Source organism: Loxodonta africana, chromosome 24 (genome assembly GCF_030014295.1).
Source record: "Loxodonta africana isolate mLoxAfr1 chromosome 24, mLoxAfr1.hap2, whole genome shotgun sequence".
Lineage (NCBI taxonomy): Eukaryota > Metazoa > Chordata > Mammalia > Proboscidea > Elephantidae > Loxodonta > Loxodonta africana.
Window position 1 is genome coordinate 40712060 of NC_087365.1, and position 23440 is coordinate 40735499.

Genomic DNA, 23440 nt, shown 5'->3' on the forward strand with positions numbered 1-23440 from the left:
ATTAGGTTGCCATTCCTCGGGACACCTGGGAAAGAACCAGGCCTCTGCCTCATGCTCCAGCATGAAAGGCTCTTCCCAGCACACCTGCTGTGTCCATGAAAACAGGACAAGCAGAGGGGATTCTCTGGGACTTGCTAAAATTGGCGTGTCCCCCAGCCCCCAGTGCTGTCAGCCACCATCTGCTGCTCCTGTAGTTACTCTAACACGGGGATGGGCAGGCAAGGCCCCCCAGTGCCCAGAGTGGCGGGCTGCTCTTGCCAGGAAGGGCTGGAGTAGGGAACCCCAGCTGTTATGCCCAGCATGCAGAGAGCAGTCTGAGCTGAGAAGACAGGACAAGTCAGAGAATTCCATCTGCTCAGCAACCTCCCAAAGACAAATACACATTTCTGCTGCTTCATTATCTGCCCTCCACTGGCACCTTTTATCTTTTACTGAAAACACAATCCCTAGCTCAGGGATCCCAGTCATTCCAGTGACTCCCGTGGCCACACTCATTGTCTCTTTTCTAGTCTCCATCTTTCCTGCTTCTCCCCCACCCTGCTATACCTCTTCTGAAAGCTGGGCTAAACTCCTGCATAATCCTCTAAGCTGCCCAGGTAACAAATTTCTAGTGTCCTTTCCGCTTCAGTCATCTTGTTTCCCACCTTGGGGTGCTGCAACTGCTTCTAACTGCCTACAGGGCAAGAGCTTTTTCTTCCCCATTTCTCACCCACAGAGTAACATCTTGATTGTGACACTGTAAAAACACTTAGAATAAGTCACTAAAGGGGGCTGCCGAATCTTCTTGAGAGAGGAAAACAACATTCCTATTTAGAGAACAGAGCTGGAGGAAGTGACCTCTGGCAGGCCTACGGAAGAGTAGGCATGGTGACTGCTGGTTACTGAACCAGCTAGGGACAAGCAAGGACTGTCCCTATGGTTGTGGGTCCAGGAGAGCTCTACACTCACCGGTAAAAGTCAGGCAGAAAGCGATGTGCACTCATTCTGAAGTCAGGTGATGGGTCAGAGATGGAAGGCAGGGGGGACTAACACTGAAGGAGTGCCTCATACTGGGCTAGGCCCTGTGACAGCTATATTCACAAAAGTTATCATGCAACCCCTCAAAACAGGCACAGCCACCTAACTATTTTTACATGAAAAACTGACCTTCAGTGAGGTCAAGTAACTTGCCCAAAGGTGTACAGCTAGTCTGCGGCAGAGCCAGTATTCAAACTCTTGTTTCACTGTAAAACCCATCCTCTTTCTCCTATTCAGAAACAGGAAAGCCTGAGACACTGAAAGAAGAAAGGTTAAGCCGAGAGACTTCTCTCCAACATGCTCCTTTCTTCTTCTTTCAATTATTTGTCAGAGGTGAGCTTTTCTTCACAGGAAGTATTTAAGTAGAGGTAAAATAGTCATGTGTCAGGGATGTGATGTCAGCTTGAGAAAGAGGGCTGACCTTGATGACCTCTTTGGCCAGCTCCAGTTCTAATTGCCTTTGTCTAATTTCTAGGGTGTCCACTGGACTGTATGTCCCATTAGGTCATTCTTAAATTACACAGTTACCATTTATCAAGTGTGCCGGGCATACTGTACATGCATCATCCTATTTAAGAACCACGACTCAGGAGTAAACAATGACTTGAGGTGCGTGTGAATTTATGGTCATATTAAGACACCAATGACATGTTCAGTGGAATAAAATATTCTTGACATTGTACCTTTTCATTCTTTGCTTCGGTGTCCAGTTCAGCTATTTTAGCCCATTTCTGCCAAAAGTTAGGGTCATCTAAGGAAATATCCGTTCTATTTCCTGAAGCTACAAAGCTAGCCTGTGAAAAAGCCAAGAGTCAATAAATTCTGCTTGAACACAATACAAATAAAGCACCTGTGTTAATTTCAAATGTCCCAGAAACTCAAGTATATCATTCATTTGTATTCAAAACCAAAAGCCCTAACAGAACCTCTAAAATAAGTGTGAAAGCTCAAAGCATTCTTTCCTTTTTTTAAAAGACTGGTTGAGGAAATTGCAATTTAAACCTACAGGACCATTTTTTGGAACTTAAACTTAGAAGCAGGAAGGCAACCCTGGAAGACAATGGCAACGTGTTACTTGGTGTCTAGCTCCCCACGAAAAGGTTAATTCTAAAGACTTCTCTAGATTTAATTTTTGTTTTAGTTCAATAGTCAACAAGTATCTGCTACAGAAAAGGCACTGGGCTGGGCAGGGTGAGGGATAAAGAGACAAGCAGTGCATCACCTGTATTCTCCCTATAAACTAAAGCCCAAAGTGTCTTACTGAAAAACATCCTATATAGGACATCAAACAGAAAATTTAGCAAAGAGGTCACACAGTCTACATAGGAATGGGCAGAGTCTATGAACAGGGAAATTGGAAAGTGATCTGATAAGTGGTTTGATTAACTTCATTCCAAATCTAGTGACCTGAATTGCAAAGGAAAGAGGCACCTAGAGTAGAAGCTGAGAATCTTGAGTAAAATCTTTTTCTACAAAACGTACAGAATACTTGCTTAGTTTGAGGAATGGAGTGTTCACTGGACTTTCAAACTCTCTAATATTGATCAAAAAGTATTCTACAAGGGAATCAAGATGACCATTCAAGGGTTTCAGCGCAGTCCTTGAAAACAGCAATAGTCCAAACTGCAACCGAAGTGTCTATCCTGCCCACCAAAGGTCAGCTCTCAAAGGTCAGGAATGGTGTTTTCTTTCTATAGCTTCTTATTCATTATCCAGAACCCCTCTGAGGACCTGCATCTTCAGAGTGTCACGCAGCCTAGATGCACAGCTGACAATTTCAAGGGCTTGGATTTAGAGAAAGGGAAGCATAGCTAATAAAAGTCAAAGAAGAAACAATTTTTTTTCCCCACCCACCCCCAATAAGGACTCTGGAAAGACGGTTGTCTACCTTGGCAAAAGTCGATCCTTTCCCTTCAGACTGGATGGTGATGGTGTGGGTTCTCCTCTGCAGAATCTGGTCTATATCTTCTTCACAGAACTTGGAGCCTTCGTCTTCCTCATCCATTAAGGCTCCATAAGCACCTTTCCGAAGCAAGTCCTCCACCTCCATTTTTGAGAGCTGCTGCACCTGGACAAGTCACCAAAGGCTACTCACAAAGTGGAAAATGCACAGGAGAAGAACAGCCTCAAATCTGACCTTTATGATTCAGTACACAGTTCTGCCACTAACTGCTATGTCAGAAGAATGAAGGACATAGACAGCAATCTTTAGAATATGATACTCAAGAACTACGGGAGGGTAAGCAGACAATCCTAAACAGGGAGCACCGGAATAAAGCTCAGCACATGACCCAATGGCCCTAACATTCTAGAGGGCATCGGTTATTACCAAATGTCATAAGCCATTAAAACAATGCGCCACTGAAGAGGATACATTCAACTATTTGTTTTTTGTTTTAGTTTGAGTCTGCATCTTTAAAAATCTCCAGATGTACCAAATGAGCTGAAGAATAATGATTTATTCATTATTAAATAAGTACCTTAGTATTGGAAATGATGTCATTTCTTAAAAGAAGCTTGTGCCAAGTGTGATCTCCGCAACTGCTTGTTGAAAACAGGAAATGGGGCTCAAAACACCCTTTCCTGGTTCTAATTAAGAATCTGGTTCTCTTTATAGCAATCACAAGAGGGAATACCATGACTCCCAGCTCTGGTAACTTCAAGAATTATACTCAGCAACATATGCATAGCTAACAGGATACAGACCATCTGGACTAAAGACAATTCATTTAGAAGGTTTTAACTCCCTATCTTTGATGTCCTGATCCTAGAGATTAAGGAGATATTCTGCCCTGCTTGCCTATACTTTAAGATAAAAATCTTAGCTGCAACTTTTAACCCCTCCCAGAGGGTAAGAATATTTTATTAACGCCCATATTTCAGGCTTCTAATTTATTAATTCATTTATTTCACTGAACAACTTTTAATATGCCAAACACTGTTAGAGATCACGGGAAATACGGAGATAAAAAATATCCCACTGTACCCTCACAGAGCTCAAGATCTGGGGTATGAGATAAGGCATGGTCACAATTATATATTTACAGAGTTGCATGTTAAGACCTACTGGCTTCTAATGGGCACCATTCAAAAACTTTGTACTGAAAGGTTCCTGCAAGCTGGACGATCCTACCACATAACTGCTCCTACAGATATCATTTACCCATTTAAAAAACACAAAAACCTGATCTCAAATTATCCTTTTCCATAGGGAATTATCCAACAAAGATGTGAGAGCTAACTCAAAACAGTCCAAGTAATCATGAAACAGCTGCAGGAAGGAAAAGCCCAGAGAGGCCCAGGCTGTGTGACAAATGCTTCTTGAGGTTCCAGAGCAGGTACATCATACTCACGCCATTGGTGCTGCCCTTTCGGTTGATGTCCTGAAGAACAGCCTTGTCTAGACCCAGCTTTAGGCTGGCCTTGTCAAACATTTCCCGCTCGTAGGAGTTCCGAGTAATGAGGCGATACACTTTCACAGCTTTGCTTTGGCCTATCCGGTGACATCGGGCCTGAGCCTGGGAAGGAAGGAACGTCACACACATTTCACCATCTATAATGGCGGCAGCCCTGGGAATAGGGAAATTCTTAAATATCACGTGATATGAGTGGTGAGTGACCAGCTTTCACATTTATGAGATCATGGGACTGATTTCAGGACAGAATACACTAAAATGTAAGCTGCCTCTTCAGGGTCACTCATTTCTTCACCAATTATTTACTAAGTGACTACTTTATGCCCTAAAATGTGTAAGGTGTCAGGATAAATCAATGAGAAGACATGGTTTCCTTCCCTCCCCACGCTTGTGGTCTGAACATAGCCACCTTGTGAGGCAGCCTCATTCCAAGGACGCTGCCCTACTTTCTTGGGAAATGCCTCAGAGCTGGCAGTGTACTTTTTCATTTTTTAATTTTACTAAAGAAAATTTAAAACATAGACAAAAGTAAAGTATAATGATTCCTTATGGACAATCTTTGTTCATCTCTACTAAATCTTAGGCATCATATAGTTTTCTCCTTATATATTTCAGTATGTATTTCTAAAGATATAGACTCTTGTAAACATAATCACATTACCACTGCCACACTTTAAAAAACTAATTCTTAACATCAGCTATCTAGTATGTGTTCGAATTACCCTGTGTATTTTTTTTTTTTTTTAAATAGTTTACTTATTTGGATCAAGTCCAAATAAGGACCACTCATTCCAATTGGTTGATATGTCTCAAGTCTCTTTTAATCTACAGATATTCCCTGCCTTCAACGTTTTTTTTCCCTTAATGTAATTTATTTGATGAAGAAACCAAGTATCTGTCCTATAGTTTTCCACAGACTACATTTTGCTCACTGTATTCCTATTGTGTCACTGAATAGGTTTCTCTGTTTCCTGTATTTCCTGTAAACTGTGAGTTATATCTTGAGCCTTGATCAGATTAAGAGTCAATTTTCGGCAAGTGTATTTCATAGGTGGTGTTTCATTTCCATCGAGATGCACATGATGTCTCGTTGTCTTTCTTTGGAACTGATGATCATTGCCTAGATCTGTTATTTCATTAGTGGTTACAATTTCCTTCATCAAGTTTTTGGTTACCCTAATATACAGTTCATATAGGAGGACCAGGATAAATATTTGATTCTTTCTCTTTACTTAACCAGTTTATAAAATAACATCCTCCAAAAGTGGTGACTAGTGAAGATTTTATTATTATTATTAATTTTTTAAGAAGCACAAATATAGAAAGCAGAAGACTAAATTCTGTGGTGTTAGAATGGATTTGGTGGTATCGGTATGAACTGAGGGTCTGGGGTGTGTATATATATACGGATGTATATATACACACACACACATCTATACATACAAATATACAAATACAGATGTATTTGTTTATACATCATGTATGTATGTACACACACACCTATGAATGCATGTTATATATATGTATATACACAATTATGTTACATGCATGTGTGTGTATCCTAACTTTTCCACTAAGAGGGTGCAAAAGTAACGATATCCAAATAACAACGAATATAACTAGCTTCGAGATCTTGGTTTTTAAATAACCACTCTCCATAAAACGGAACCAAGGCTTGTTAGAGAAATGGCTAATTCCAGGGCTGGAGTAGAGAAGTATAGGATGAGCTTGAAATACATTACTGTGCCAGAATGTTAGGCAGTATTCCAAAAATGATGGAGATTTATCAAAATAATACTTGAAACTTGACGAGGCTCCCACTGCCTAAGTCTAGGACTATTTGAACATCAAAGTAAATCAAGATATTAACAGATTATAACCCACTGAATAAAAAAGGAATCCATGAGTTCATTCTGACATAAATAAACTGGAGGGTGGGAAAACGTTTCCTTATAGTAGAATGCCAACTGCAAACACAGAAAGAGTGACAGGGTTAGAAAATCACAACTTCGTAACCATCACAGATTCAGGCAAAAATAATCAACAGAAGTGAAAACCGTGGGTGAAACACTGATGACAAATAGGATATTTACATAGTCTCAAAGTATCCAAAATTATTTATTAAATTCAAAAGGAAAAAATAGCAACTTCATAGTGGAGAAATTGGGCAGACACCATTTAACCAAGTGATCAAAGTCAACATCATCAGAAAAATGGGTATCATATTCCTTCTGATACAGAATACTGAGAACGACATCACTTCTGTCATTTCCCTAAATGTGCATTCAATCCTCAGGACACAAAGACAAACTCAAATTGAGGAACATCTACGAAGCAGTTTGCCTGTACTCTTCAAAAACATCTAGGTCAAGAAAGAAAAGAAAGAACAAGGAACTAATCCAGATTAAAGGAGACTAAGGAGATATGAAAACTAAATGTAATGTGTGACACGGATTGGATCACAGACTAGGGGAACAGGACGTGAGACAAAGAGTAAATTTAAACAGGCTGTGGATTAGAAAACAGTATTCTTAGTCCCTGATTTTGAGAACTATGCTGTGGTTATGTATGTTTCTCTTAGGAACTATACACTAAAATACTCAGGAGTTAAACGGGCATGATGCTTCCAACTTCCTCTCAAGTGGTTCAGACAAAAAATGACGTGAGTGAGGGTGTGTGTGTGTACTGAGAGTGTGCTCGCCAAAAGAGAGTTAGAGGGCACAGATGATAAAGTAAACAGGCAAAATGTAAACAGCTGGTGAATCTGGATAAAGGGTATATGGCAGTTGCAAACTTTTCTTTAAGTCTCTAATTACATCAAAATGAAAACGTACAAAAATATTAAATATAAAAAAAAATAGTCACTTGAAACAATCCCTAACTTGAGGTTATGCTGTCCATTTACTACATAGCTAGATTCAACTGTTTCGTTTTGCTTTTGAATTTCAGGGATGGCTTTTTTTTCCCATTAATTTAACCGCACTAAAGGGGGTGGGAAAGAAAGTAACTCACCTAAGTAACTCCAGAAAACAATATTTTGACGATGTAGTGTAAGGTGAAGGACAAAAAGAACTACAGATCAATATGATAATCTAGTAAATTTGTTTTCACAGGATATGGGTTAGCAATTCTCAAACTATTTTATATATATACTAGAATTGAGCAAAAGAGGAAATATTTTGTGGATAATGAGATCTAGGCTTCTCACTGTCAAAGAAAGTTAACAATAAGAAAAAGGGAAAGGCTAGAACGAATCCTGTAGTGTTGGAACTGGATAGGAAATATCACACTGGATGGGTTGATATGGAATAAATACAGATGGTCATATGAGTGTGTGTGTTAGCAAATATACATGTACTTCCTAGCTCTGATTGCTCAGAGGGTCTAGAAGAAATAATACTCCAGTAGCAATGGGCAGTAGCAGATCTTGGTTTCTAAATGCCATTTTCAAACATAAGGAACCAAGGATCCTTGAAGAAATGTCAATTTCAAGTCTGTGGCAGGAAAACCACAACATGAACCTGGAACATCTTGTGTTGACACAAAGTAAAAAAGTCCTCAAAAAATGATGGGAGCATGTCAAAGGAGCCAACTTGAAGGAGTTCCCACAATGGCCAAATTTGGAACAACTTGAACAATAAAATAAACAAGAACAATGGATTATAAACCTATAAAATAAATATCCATGACTCGATACTGATATCAACAAAGAAATAAATAAATGTGGGAGAAAGAACAACTCTTTCTTATAGTAAAATTCTAATTAATAAATGTAGAAGGAATGATGGAAATAGAAAATTACCATTAGTCAAACACCACAGTAATAGTTACTGAAGGCCAAGAGCCACTGATGGATGCTAAAATAAATGGGCAAACATAGGATGAGAAAGAGGGTATTTCCAGAGTCTCAAATACCTCCTCACAAGATACTTTTTTAAAGAAATTTTTTAAGTTACCACTTCTCTGTTGTCTAGTGTTTTTGCCCTCCCCTCCCTCATAACCATCCAAGATTGTTTCTTTCTGTGTGTAAACCTTTTCATGAGTTTTTATAGTAATGGTCTCATACAATATCGGTCCTTTTATGATCGACTTATCTGACATGCTTTGCAGATTCATCATTGTTCTTTATCGTTCTGTAGTACTCCGTTGTGTGCAGGTACCACAGTTTCTTCATCCATTCATCTGCTGATGGGCATCTAGGTTGTTTCCATCTTTTTGCTATTGTGAACAATGCTGCGATGAACATGGGTGTGCATATGTCTATTCATGTGACGGCTCTTATTTCTCTAGGATACATTCCTAGGAGTGGGATTGCTGGATCATATGTATTTCTATCTTTCTAAGCAAGTGCCATATCATTTTCCAAAATGGTTGTACCATTTTGCATTCCCACCAGCAGTGCATAAGAGTTGTGATCTTCCCGCAGCCTCTACAACATTTGTTATTTTCTGTTTTTTTTTTTATTTGTGCCAGTAATGCCGGGGTGAGATGGTATGTCATTGTGGCTTTGATTTGCATTTCTCTAATGGCTACTGACTCATATAGGGTTGCTATGAGTCGGAATCGACTCGACGGCAGTAGGTTTGAGTTTTTTTTTGTTTTACTGGCTACTGACTGCAAGCATTTCCTCATGTGTCTGTTAGCCGCCTGAATGTCTTCTTTGGTGAAGGGTCTGTTCATTTCCTTTATCCATTTTTTGATTGTGTTATTTGTCTTTTTGCTGTAAAGGTACTGGATTTTCCAGAAGATTTTAGAGGTTAGACCTTTGTCAGACTTGTCATAGCCAAAATTTTTTCCCAGGCTGTAGGTTCTCTTTTCACTCTTTTGGTGAAGTCTTTTTCTATTGTGCTTTAAGTGAAAGCTTACAAATCAAGTATCTCATACAAAAATTTATATACACCTTGCTATACACTCCTAGTTGCTCTCTCCCTAATGAGAAAGCACAATTCTTCCCTCCACTCTCTATTTTTTTTTTTTCCACTCTATTTTTGTATCTATTCAGCCAGCTTCTGACTCCCTCTACCCTCTCATCTGCCATCCAGACAGGAGATGCCCACATAGTCTCATGTGTCTACTTGATCCAAGAAGCTCACTCTTCACCAGTAACATTTTCTATCCCATAATCCAGTCCAATCCCTGTCTGAAGAGTTGGCGTTGGGCATGGTTCCTGTCTTGGGGCAGCAGAAGGTCTGGGGACCATGACCTCCGGGGTCCTTCTAGTCTCAGACCATTAAGTCTGGTCTTTTTACAAGAATTTGAGGTCTGCATCCCACTGTTCTCCTGTTCTCTCAGGAGTTCTTTGTTGTGTTCCCTGTCAGGGCAGTCATCGGTTATAGCCAGGTGCCATCTAGTTCTTCTGGTCTCAGGCTGATGTAGTCTCTGGTTTTTGTGACCCCTTCTGTCTCTTGGGCTAATAATTACCTTGTGTCTTTGGTGTTCTTCATTTTCATTTGCTCCAGGTGGGTTGAGACCAATTGATGCATCTTAGATGGCTACTTGCTAGCATTTAAGACCCCAGACGCCACTCTCCAAAGTGGGATGCAGAATGTTTTCTTAATAGATTTTACTATGCCAATTGACTTAGGTGTCCCCTGAAACCATGGTCCCCAAACCCCTGTCCCTGCTACTCTTGCCTTCAAAGTATTCAGTTTATTCAGAAAACTTCTTTGCTTTTGGTTTAGTCCAGTTGTGCTGACCTCTCCTGAATTCCGTGTTGTCTTTCCCTTCACCTAAAATAGTTCTTATCTACTATCCAGTTAGTGAAAACCCCTCTCCCTCCCTCCCTCCCCACTCTCGTAACCATCAAAGAATATTTTCTTCTCTGTTTAAAGTATTTCTCGAGCTCTTATAATACTGGTCTCACACAATATTTGTCCTTTTGCAACTGACTAATTTCACTCAGCATAATGCCTTCCAGATTCCTCCATGTTATGAAATGTACTGATTCATCATTGTTCTTTATCGATGTGTAGTATTCCATTGTGTGAATATATCATCATTTATTTATCCATTCATCCATTGATGGGCACCTTGGTTGCTTCCATCTTTTTGCTATTGTAAACAGTGCTGCAGTGAACATGGGTGTGCATATATCTGTTTGTGTAAAGGCTCTTATTTCTCTAGGATATATTCCAAGGACTGGGATTGCTGGATCGTATGGCAATTCTATTTCTAGCTTTTTAAGGAAGTGCCAAATCGATTTCCAAAGTGGTTGTACCATTTTACATTCCCACCAGCAGTGTGTGTTTCAGTCTCTCCACAATCTCTTCAACATTTATTATTTTGTGTTTTTTGAATTAATGCCAGCCTTGTTGGAGTGAGATAGAATCTCACTGTAGTTTTGATTTGCATTTCTCTAATGGCTAATGATCGTGAACATTTCCTCATGTATCTGTTAGCCACCTGAATGTCTTCTTTAGTGAAGTCCCTGTTCATATCCTTTGCCCATTTTTTACTTGGGCTATCTTTTTGTAGTTGAGTTTCTGCAGTATCAAGTAGATTTTAGACATCAGACGCTGATCGGAAATGTCACAGCTAAACTTTTTCCCAGTCTGTAGGTAGTCTTTTTCCTCTTTTGGTGAAGTCTTTGGATGAGCATAGGTGTTTAATTTGTAGGAGCTCCCAGTTATCTAGTTTCTCTTCTGCATTGTTAGTAATGTTTTGTATACTGTTTATCCAACGTATTAGGGCTCCTAGCATTGTCCCTATTTTGTCTTCCGTGATCTTTATCGTTTTAGATTTTATATTTAGGTCTTTGATCCATGCTGAGTTCGTTTTTGTGCATGGTGTAAGGTATGGGTCTTGTTTCATTTTTTTGCAGATGGATATCCAGTTATGCCAGCACCATTTGTTAAGCAGACTGTCCAGGCCTTTGTCAAATTATCAGCTGCTCATATGTGGATGGATTTATGTCTGGATTCTCAATTCTGTTCCATTGGTCTAGGTATCTGTTATTGCACCAGTACCAGGCAGTTTTGACTACTGTGGCAGTATAATAGATTCTAACATCAGGTAGAGTGAGGCCTCCCACTTTGTTCTTCTTTTTCAGTAATGCTTTACCGATCTGGGGCCTCTTTCCCTTCCACACATGAAGTTGGTGATTTGTTTCTCCAACTCACTAAAAAATGTCGGTGGAATTTGGATCAGAATTGCATTATATCTATAGATCGCTTTTGGTAGAATAGACATTTTTACAATGTTAAGTCTTCCTATTCACGAATAAGGTATGTTTTTCCACTCATGTAGGTCTCTTTTGGTTTCTTGCATTTGGTGAAGTCTTTTGATGAGTGTTTAGCTTTTAGAAGATCCCAGTTATCTTCTGGAGTTTGTGTGTTATTGGTTATGGTTTGTATCCTGTTAATGCTGTGTATTACGGCCTCTATTGTTGATCCTATTTTTTCTTCTATGGCCTTCATAGTTTTTGGTTTTTTATTTAGGTCTGTGATCCATTTTGAATTAGTTTTTGTGTATGGTGTGAGGTATGGGTCCTGTTTCATTTTTTTGCAGATGGACATCCAGTTCTGCCAGCACCATTTGTTATAGACTGTCTTTTCTCCATCTGATGGACCTTGGGCCTTTGTTCAAGATCGGGTGACCACAGGTAGATGGATTTACATCTGTTTCCTTGCAATAGTGTCTTGTCGTTTCCTTTGTATAGGTCTTTTACAACCCTGGTTAGATTCACTCCTAAGTATTTTATTTTTGTAGGGGCTATTATAAATGGTATTGTTTTCCTGATTTCTATTTCGTCATTCTCTTTATTGGAGTATAGGAATCCAACTGATTTTTGTATGTTTATCTTGTATCCTGCTACTCTGCTGAATCTATCAGTTCCAGTAGTGTTTTCGTTGAGTCTTGGGTTTTCTATAGAAAGTATCATATTATCCACAAATAGGGACAGTTTTACTTCTTCATTACCAATTTGGATGCCCTTTATTTCTCTTTCTTGCCTTACTGCTTTAGCTAGGACTTCTAGCACAATGTTAAACAGGAGTGGTGATAAAGGGCATTCTTCTCTTGTTCCTGTTCTCAAGGGGAATGTTTTCAGCCTCTCTCCATTAAGAATGATGTTGGCTGTTGGTTTTGCATAGATGCCTTTATTATGTTGAGGAATTTCCTCCTATACATATTTTTTTGAGTTTTTTTTTTTTTTATCAGGAATGGATGTTGGCCCCACAAGATACTTTTAAAAGGCAAAAATAGTAATTTTACAGTGGCAAAACATGGCAAACACCGTAACCGAGGGATCAACTTCAGTTAACGTAATAAGACACACTGGCATGCACCCCGATATGAAGCACTGAGGAGGGCATGACATCACTTCCATGATATTTGTGCCCAAAATGCATAACCTCAAATCTTATCATGAGAAAAAAATCAGGCAAACCCAAACTGAAGAACATTCTACAAAACAGCTGGTCAGTACCCTTCAAAAGAGCCACGTCATTAAAAACAAAGACAAGAGAAGCTGTCACAGCCTGGAGGAGGCTCAGAGGAATGGTTTCTAGATGGAATGTGAGATACTAGACTGGAATCCAGATAAGAAAAAGAACATTTGTGGGGACTGAAGGGAGGAGTAGTAGATTAGTTAAGAGTGCTCTATCCATGTTAATTTCCTGGTTTCAGTAATTGTACTCTGGTTAAAAAAAATTTTTTTTTTTTAATATTAAGACACTAACATTAAGGAAGCTGGGTGAGGGTATTGCAATGCTATGCTGTATCTGTAACTTTATTGTAAGTTTAATGTTTAAAATGACTTCAAGATAAAAAGTTTTAAAAATCAATGCTTTTTGTAATGATGTAGAATATTTAAAGGCTTCCAAAGTCAAATACGCAAAAAAGGCATATTCAGAAAAACTAGCTTCTAACTCTGTCACCTCCACTGTGCAGTTATCCATTAAAATAAGAAGGGTTTTGTTTTTTTGATTTATCCTTTTATGGGACACACACACAAAGCCTTTTAAGATAAATGCTAGCATACTACACATACTTTTTCCACTTTGTTTCTCCCCCCCTGCCCCACTAAATAGTATATCCAGGAGATCTAGGAGATAATTCCATAGCAGTACACAGAGATTTTCCTTATTTATTTAGTTTTTGTAAGCTGAATATACCACCATTTATTCAATTAGTCCTCTATTGCTGGACAAGTGGGTTGTTTGGTATTTGTCAACTATAATTAGCCACTAAACCTTTTTTCAGTATCATTAATGGTAGCAAATCTTTATTACTAGATTTGATATATAACTTGGCAAGTAAAGGAAGTGATCAAGGTAAATAATAAGGCCCATTAAACCTATAAACCAACACGTTATAATGTACTGACACTGGTATTCTTTTTCTGGTTCATACGGTGTTGAGGGATAATTTGAAAGAGGCGTTTAAGAAATGCTCTGAGCAAAGGTCTGATACAGCAGTGCTGCAGACACCGCTAACTGCCTTTCTGGTATCCCACTTCATTTCTTCCTCACTACCCGAGCCCTGATCCTTACATACAGCAGCAATGTGACCAACTGAAAACCACTGCCAGCTTCCCAGGGATGGCTAGGTAAACAATTCTGGACAATGAGATGTCCTGGGGCATCTCAAGAGAATGAGAAATCTACTGGGGATATCTAGAAGAGTTCTGCTTTCCTGAAAAAGGCATCACACATTCCTTCTTTATTTTTCCTGCCCAGTGGGTAAGGGTATGAAGTATCTATTTTGGGACCAAGAGGATGTAAACCATATACATGGAGGACAGTGGAGCATAAAGACAGAGGAACCTGGGACTCTGATGACACTACAAAACCATTGCACTAGTTCTGGACTACCCACCTCTGGACTTCTTGTTAATTGACAAAAAACAAACCCCTGCTTGGGTGAGCCACTGCCATAAGCCGCTAAATGATACCAGGTGATATATAAACATCCACTCTCCCAAAATGACTGACCTGAAAGATAATAGGATTAAGTTCTGTCACATTTAAGAGACTAATCATTTTACAGTCAGATCTCACAGTTAATCATACATGCCTTTTCTAATCAAAATTCACTGAAAAAAATTTAGGTAGAGAGGGAAACATTCAGAACTAGGACAGCAACTGAGATGAAGTTCAAATGAGATGCATCAGCAAAAGATAAATACAGAAACCTTTGGAGGAGGCCATGATTAGAGGGCGGTGGGGCTAGTCCTCCCATCCCCAGGAGAATCATAGAGCACTAATGCTCTCCTGCATGCTTTGTGAGCCCTTAGTTTGTTCCTTAGTTGTTAATACATAAAGTTAAATGAAAGCCTAGGAGAAATAAAGTAAGGATGTTTAAAAAATAAAAAACAGGTACAGATTCCAGTGACTGACATGGGAAGAAAATAGGTGTGGCTTTATTGCTCAAGCAGTGACAGATTCCAAACTGATTCCAGTCAGTCTCAAGTCCAAAACCTGGCAAAGTCTTACACTACAAACAATCATGTGAAAATTAAATAGCTGGCATAAAGAACCAAGCACAGTAACAATTCTTCTCTTGACCCTCATAATACTTTTCCAAATCATCAGCTCTACTATGTTAAAAAATATATATTTTAATACTTTAAAATACTGTTTGTTCCTCAAGAAAAATCTACATAACCAGAGACGTCAAAAACAATTACCTGTCCCACCCAAAGTCAAACAGCATGCTGCTAGTTCTCCAGCCCATTTTCCATGTACAAATACTTTATTTCAAGCCTAGGCACTTTACATTTCTTCTGGCATTCTGAAAGTCTGTATTAGCACACTGCCTACTTGGCCAGAATGGCAGGCAAGGGCTATCTATGCAGTATGCACTGAAGAGCCCTGGGAAGGTGCCCTCTCTCAACTATCCCTTTGCAGACCTACGATTGTAGGTCTACGATTTCCAGTCCAGATTTATCCTTTGGGGTGAGGTATCATCCTCTCTTAAAATGAAAATGTCTTTGGGAAATAGCCCATTCTATTGCACTCTGTTTCTACAATATGGTTTAGTTTATTAGCCCAAACCAAAGTCTTGAGCACTGTTGTATCCCCAGGGCCTAATATAGTACCTGGGGCTCACTAAATGTATATGATAAATCAGTCCAGAGTTGGCTGAGAACAGGAAGGAAAGATGAATTCACAGCATGGAAAAAAGGCAGCAGAAAAAAGGATCAGGGAGTGAGAAAGAGAGGACACTGACAAAGGAGGCAGGAGAGACCCAGAGGAAACCTGTCTCACTTTATTTGGGACTGATTCTATACAGTAAGTGTCTGTCCCATCCTATGCCTCAAGTGGGCAACCTATGCTCATTCCCACTCCTGGCAATCCTAATTTTTGTCCCTCTGTCAGGAACATTCTTCCTTCTGTTTTCATCAGTTAAGATTCTTCTCGTCCTTTAGGTCTCTGCTCAAATGCCACCTTCTTAAAGAAGCCTTCCTAGACTACTCAATTAGAGACACCCAACTCCCACCATTCTTATCCCCTTATCCTGCTTTATTTTCTTCATAATACAGTAAAGCCTGTGAAAGCTGGAACGTGTATAAAGTAGAACCTGTCAGAGAAGGAAAATGCAAACATTTCCCACTAAAACCAGCAACAGAAAAGTGGTAAGACTGCATGCTGTCAAAGGAGGAAAACTTGCGAGACCTGGAAAAACAAGGCAGTCCCATCGAATTCCAGCTCTCACTGTACTTATTTCTATCGGTAATTATTTTTTACTTGTTTATCGTCTCTCTACCTCACTAAAATGAAAGCTCCACTAGAGCAGAAACTCTGCCCATCTGCTGTGCCCCCAGCACTCTGAACAGTGCCTGGCGCTGAATGAATGGATTGTGCATATACTCACAAACTGACTTTCTTCTAGCAAAGGAAGCAACCAGAGTAGGGTCTAATCTTGCAAGCTCCAGGCATACACACTGTCAAGAGAGAGGTGCTGCTAGCACTACAGTGGCGGCAGTGGCAGGGGGGACCAGCTCCTCTCCTTCGTTGGAATGGTGGGTCTGGCCCCTGGAGTGCTGCTTCATGCAAGTGGCGCTGGCTCTTCAGGCCGGGTTCCCTCCTCTCTTCCAAATCTCTTTGACTTGCAACAGCTGCATTATATTGTGGCTGTGCTTCCTGCCAGTACACCTGCTCCCATGGTTTCTGAATTCCTTCTCCAGGGACCTTAGCAACAGGAAGGACACAGAACAGTGCAGCCTAACCACTGTTACCATGAACCCTATACAACCCCAAGGAACCCTTATCTTAAAGGGTAAAAAGCTTCCCAAAGAAAAAGAATTCAAGGTAATCATGAACCAATGAAAATGGAAAGTGCTTATGGCCTCTGTGAGGGGAGGCTAAAGGAGACTGATTGAGACCCTGCTATTCCCAAGAGGCATGCCTCTGCCCTCAAAGCTAGCAGCAATACTGGCTTCCTCCTGATGAGAAGAGGAGAAAAGATTTCAGTTGTTTATTGTTTTTTTCCCTTCTTGGGCTACTGCTACCACCCTTTGCCATTTCTTAACCTCGTACTCAGGTGTTACAGGAAATCTGGACAAAATGCTGCTGCTGCAGCAGTACCATGGCAGAGTCAGACCTTGAGCCTGCATTGTTTTACATACATTGATGCTAATACAGACACATTCCAGGTTTGAAAGAGGAAGCAGCGTTTACCTGATAACTCTACATAAGCTCTCTCCCTTAACAGGGACCTAAAAATTGGTTTGCTTCTGATAAAAAACAAAAACAAAAAAAATCCAGATAAAATGATAACTTTGCTGAGGTCCTTCAGTACTAATCTTAGTATCTTTTGTTATTCCCAAGTAGTACAGGGTTCCTACCCTGGATCCTTATGAACTTGTGCTTCAACTTCTGGAAAGGGGGAGTAGATGACTTGGGAAGAGGAGACTGATGCTAGGCTGATTCCCCAGATTTCCAAAACGGAATGTCTGCTCCCAGGTAGGAACGTAACAGTCTCTCTCTCAGATATCCTTCCTCTCTCCACCCTAAAAGAGTGACTGACCTGATCAATGAGAGACAGAGCAGGGTCTGAGCTTGCATGACCTCAGCAGACTTCTCTTTGTCTCTGGCAGGCTTACCTGCCTGGCTGCCAGCGGTTCTGGGGAGGTAAGTTTAACCTAGGGTGGAGGAGCAGAGGAGGCGTGCGAGAGTCTTAGAAAGCCTAACTCTGGCTACAGGTCAAACTGTATTATCTAATCCAGCTTCAGGATTTACTAAAGCTGATGTTTTGATCTTCCTTTTCACTCCTGTGTCTATTTCTTAATTGGTTCAGATCTAGGTAGGAAGCGGGATATAATTTTTACTCCTCAGACTCTAACAAGACCAAAGGAAGCAGCATTACATTTAATGGTGTTTGTATTATAAAGGCCTAGATGTTTTTTTTAGATTGGGCGGGGGGGGACTCCAGCATGTCCTAAATCTTTAATTCTATCCTCAAAGCACAGAAAACCCCAGCAAAATCATTAGAGAAAGTGGGCTGAATGACTGAACTTTTGCTTATAATAATGAAAAAGCACCAGAAAGCTAACGCTGTTCTGACTCTCAGGTGCCTTTTCAGAGGATGGCGCTCTGTTCCTCAGCCCTAGAAGCTGGTTTGTCTGCTGCACTGCCTCAGGGGCTCAGGACCTTAGCTGAGCCGACCTCATGCCCACAATCAAGCTGGCTTCACTGTCAACTATCTGAGGAGGTCTGCCTAGAATCGGGCAAGAAACAGGGGTTGTCCTGGTACTGACCCTGCTTCCCAGGGCATCCTGACTGGACATGGCATCACCATGGACTGCATCAGATCTTTCCAGGCTGTTGGAGACTACAGTAAACACTTACATTTTCTATCATGTGGACCTCCGGAGCTATGCTAAAATTCTCCAGGCTGGGGAAGGACCCTGTTCATGATGGAATTATCTTTTCCATGGCCCTGGCATTTATATTAGGCACTTTGTGCCTTGACCCACCCCTAGATAAATGCTCTACATTAAGCCCATCTTCCAAAGGAAATACGATCACCTTATAGCAGTGGGAATTGTGGTTCTTCAATAAACTTAAAGAGTCAACCATGATTGAAATATTTCATTCGTTTATAAAAAATAGTGGACTGCAGATACAAACTATTGCGTGTATATTAACATAACACACCTAGTGACAAAAGTACCGGGGAACGGTCTGGTTAAGTATTCTATTCTGTCAGAGTTATGATCTCACTTCCTGGTTTTCACAGTTGATTTAGCTCCTGTCTTGTGACCCACATGATGGTCTCAGGGTTCCGGTCTCCAGACTCTCTTCTAACTTCGTATGTATAGCACCTGGGTGCAAAGGCAAATGCCAGGGAGAGCATGTGAGCCTCTGAGTGTGTAGGTCTACGTTAAGTATGCCTCGTTCCAGCCCTCTTGCATCACCTCATACCAGGCAAGCACAGAACCTGGCTCCATCTCTGTGGGAGACAAAGAACTCAGACCTCCCTTTCTCTAGCATGTCTTCTTTACCGTCTACCAATCCCATTCCACAGTAGCCAATGATTTGCTCCCTGTCCTAAAATTACTCTAAACCCCCTGCCATTGAGTTGATTCCGACTCATAGCGACCCTATAGGTCAGAGTAGAACTGCCCCATAGAGTCTCCAAGGAGCACCTGGTAGATTCAAACTGCCAACCGCTTGGTTAGCAGACGCAGCACTTAACCACTACACCACCAGGGTTTCCAAAATTACTCTACTCTTTCCAATTCTTTTATTTCTACCCAGTCTGGCTAGGCGTTTCAGAAATAAAGAACAACAGTTCCCTCTGAGTTATAAAACTTTAAATAAGGATAACAACAACAATAAAAAAAGCCAAAACCAATAAATCAAGAGCAGAGAAGCAATGGCCAGTCTGGCCGACCAGAAGTTGAAGAACTCTGACTCTTGGCTTGCCATTACCATTGGCTCCCTAGGGCACTAAACTTCTGCTACATTCTTGGTATAGGGTCCCACCCTGGACCACCCATGGTGCTGGTCTTCTTTGTTTCTTCCTTTAGGGTGAGCATTAGAGGAAATACGGAAACAGACTCAGCACACTAAAAAAAATTCACACTATCCTATTTCAGTTCGGACTTCGCCACCATTCCTTTATTATCTCTTGTCAATTCCCCAGCAGCGGACATTAAAAGAATAGCTATTCCAAAGCTTCTCCACTCTCCTCCACACCCTAATTCAGGACAGCCCCCTCACCCCCTCTGGCTACTACGTGTACAAATCAATCACCTCAGATGACCTAAGCTTCTCCATCAGGCTTAAACACTCGCAGGCTCTTTCCCTTTCTTGTCAATGCACCTATTCAACTGATAGTGCTTAGCCTCATCTTGGCAAAACAGGTGATTCCAAAGCCATGACCCCTCTCCAAATTTGAGCCCCCTCCTCCAATTTGCCTAGTGGACATTCCTTTATGCATGTCCAGCTAACATGGCCTCAAACAGACCACCCCATTTCACTTTCTCATACCATCATTCTCCCAGGTACCAACCCGCACAGTCAAGTGAGCACCGCAAAAGAGGACAGAACCTTACAGTGGTCAACACTTAGGAAATCATCTGGGGCCAGCAAACTTCTTCTGTAAAAGGTCTGATCATAAGTATTTCAGGCTTTGTGGGATAAGAGGTCTCTGTTGCAACTATTTGACTCTGTTGTTGTAACTATTTGACTCTGTTGTTGTAACTATTTAACTCTGTTGTTGTAACTCAAAAGCAAGCATAGACAGTATTTATACAAATGGGTGTGGCTGTGTTCCAATAAAACTATTTACACAGACAGGCAACTGGCCTACAGGTAATAATTTTACAACCCTTGATCTGTATCACTATCCTAATTAGGTTCTTGCTAACCTTTTTTTTTTTAAACCTGATCAAATGTTATTTTTTCGTAATTATTACTTAAGTACTGTGTACATGTTACTCCTTTAAAAACTGGTTATTATACCTAGCTACTTTTTTTTTTTTTAACTCATCTTTGATCTAAACATCCCTTTGCCAATATAAAGGCCAGATGATGAGCTATTCGCACCTGTTTTTCTCTGAAGTTAGACATAGAACAACGTGACACACAATTTGCTTCCCAAAGACTTACCATCATATTTTTTCCTGAATTTTAGGCGACTGTTACCAAAGTAATCATTTAAAGCACTGGTTTTCAACCAGTAGACTGCTTTCTTCAAACTAAGTTTTATTTAGAAGCTCGGTAGATGTAGAAAGACAAAGCAGGATGATTCTTTGTGAAGCTGGCAAGTAGGGAAGAAGCCCAGAGACCCATCAGCTTAGCTTCCTCTTCCCTGTATCCCTTCTCTTGTAGTAACCCCTAGGCATCTATTTAGTTACGTGAAAAAGTTTGGATCAATCCCCTCTATAATGGAAAGATTTTGTGCCACCCACCCACTCTCCCCACCACACATTTACACTCCTAGTAATAGAAAATATCCAAAAATACAAAATACACTTAGAATGAAATTCATCATTAATGATAACGGATGTAAATCTATAGTCTAAATAGTCTTCTTGACAATTTTGAATCTTTTTGGCTGACTTACTGTCCGACTGGTTAGACTATTATTGTTTTTACTTTGAAATAGGGTTGATGAAAAATTCCAGGCCAGGAGAAACGTCAGCTCTGCCATTTTCTTACTGTTTGTTTATGCTTGTTTTTTAAATGTACTACAGGTAGTACCTGACTTACGACACATTCAAATTACAACGAACCGCACTTACGACTGTCTTTTCTTAATTTTGTACATCTTATACGTATTACATTTAATGCTGTAGTGTGTAATCTGGTGATGGTACCATTCTCAGGTGTTCACTCACAGACGTTCAATGTTATGATTTATTGTTCAAAACACTGCCGCAAAGCAGGCAATAATAGAGACTAAAAAAAAAAAAAAAGAGGTATTTGACTTACAACAGAGTTGTCGGAATGAAACCCCATCGTAAGTCAGGGACTACCTGGATTTCCAGTCTTTGTGGTAATTGTTTTAAGCCACTCATCATTTAGTTGGTTAGAACTATAAAATATAATCTGCAAATCCACTTAACTGGACACATGTAAACTGTACTGTGCTGCATTAAGTGGACTACAGATGAACTGGTGAAGGGCCCTCTGTCAGCCCTGCCACACCATGAACTTTCCCACCCCTCTGGGTTATTTCATTTACTGTACATGATATAGTCACCTGACCATCAAACTGAGTAAAAATGCTAGTCAATCTACATATCAAGAATTAGAAACTTAGTCAAGCTTAATATTTTTCTTTCTTACATGTCATAATAATAATACATAGCTCTATTTTATATCTGGAGGTCACTACTGTGAAACACCCTCGGATTTACAGCAAAAGAACCGCTCCCTGACTAGCAGGAAGCATGGACGTTTATTTCTCATCCCGTTTCACCCCCTGTCCGAGGCCCCTAACCCTGCCATCAAATGGAGGGTGGCAGACACTCTATGGCCAAGCCAGGCCCTGTCATGATGTTCTTGGGTTCAGGGCAGCTAAGATAAACAGCAATCATCCTAATGGTTACCTGCAAGTCATTCTGTGGGTTCCAGTCTGAATCAAATATGATGCAGGTATCAGCAGCTGTGAGATTGATCCCCAGGCCTCCCGCTCTGGTGCACAGAAGAAAGACAAAGCGGTCTGAGTCTGGTTTACAGAACCGGTCGATGGCTGCCTGGCGCAGGTTTCCCCGTACTCGCCCATCAATTCGCTCATAGGTGTATCTGAGGGGACCCAAACGAAAGAAAGCCCAGGCGTTAATCATGACTTCAATAGAGAACAGCACAACAACGCAGGAAGCTGTTGACCAGCGGCTTAAATCTCTCACTTCTAAATTTGGGCCAAGTAACATCAGTCTAGACGGAATCAGAACCCCCCATATATGCAGCAGGGCAGTCACCTAAAAATACACTGTGAAATGTCCCCTCTCCCAAAACCAAACAAAACGGCAACAACCAAATAACAAAAAGAAGAAGGAAAAACAAAAAACAGCAAACTAGGGAGGGCCAGAAGAATTCCCACTGCCCAAGCAACTTGTTTTCAAGTAATTTCCCAGTTTATCTTGTGCTGAATCTAATCATAAGACCAGGAAACTCAAATAAAAGCCTCATCCATCTATGTTGAGTGGTGCTCATAAGGAGGAATCAGAGTCCAAATCAGTCTCTAGCTGCTTTAGGGTAACCTGAAAATGGCAAGAAGATTTTTCTGCCAGGCAGTTCTTTTATGTCTGGGCTGGTCATCTCTAGCCTAGTAATTCCCCAAGCTTCAGAATTAGGAAAGGTGCACAACAAAACCTCCAAGTTTATAGCTGAAACCAAGGTCTTCTGGACAGTATACTGCCAAGCAAGTACAAATAAATTACAGGAAAGGTCTTTGAGATGTGTGTTTGTGGGGCAAGGGGGCTGAAAAATTTTTAGAGGAAAATAAAGTGAGGAAGTAAAGCTGAATATCATTAAGAAGGCATACACCTGTGTAGAAAGGTAAGAAACAAGGGTGGAAAGCATGGTGGAGAAGCTCTAGTGAGGGTAAAGGGAAACAGCGTGAAAAATTAAACTGCTATGGCAGCATATTACTCTCAGCCCATCCAGACAGAAAACACAGAAGGTCCTTTATGAGGCAGATCATACAATTAATACAGAAGTAAGATGACAGCAGCAAGCTGGACAGCTGCTGGGAGTCTTATTCTCTTTTTACTTACCTCCGACAACAAACGAATTAACAAGGGGGATGATACCCTGCGCCCAATTTTGACCAAGAAGCAAGAACTGGTTGTTAAAGTAGACATGATAGGAACGTTGTGAGAAAGGGACCAAGTCACCTAGAGCTGGTAAGAGCCATGACATGAACTCTGCAAAAAATCAAATTGGAACTGCGGAAATCCAATCTCTAAACCTTCAGAAAAATAACTGGTCTGAGAATAAGGATACACACGTTAGGGGTAGATGACTCTGTGCGGGGATAGCTCCAGAAAAGTAAGTTTGACAATATAATTCTGACTTCCCTGAGGAAAAGGAAAGTCCATGTAAAAAGAG

The 23440-nt window shown here is 40.6% G+C and overlaps 1 protein-coding gene across 10 annotated transcripts in view; it reads right to left on the reverse strand.

The window, feature by feature from the left end:
- CHD6 (chromodomain helicase DNA binding protein 6) overlaps nucleotides 1-23440 on the reverse strand; it is a 230821-nt gene that overhangs the window by 57238 nt on the left and 150143 nt on the right. For all 10 annotated transcript variants that reach the window (XM_064276096.1, XM_064276094.1, XM_064276092.1 and 7 more), the window contains 4 exons: nucleotides 21937-22132; nucleotides 4371-4535; nucleotides 2906-3085; nucleotides 1701-1811 (listed from right to left, as the gene is read on the reverse strand). In XM_064276096.1, the coding sequence (XP_064132166.1) occupies nucleotides 1701-1811; nucleotides 2906-3085; nucleotides 4371-4535; nucleotides 21937-22132 (652 nt within the window). The remainder of the gene's footprint in view (nucleotides 1-1700; nucleotides 1812-2905; nucleotides 3086-4370; nucleotides 4536-21936; nucleotides 22133-23440) is intronic.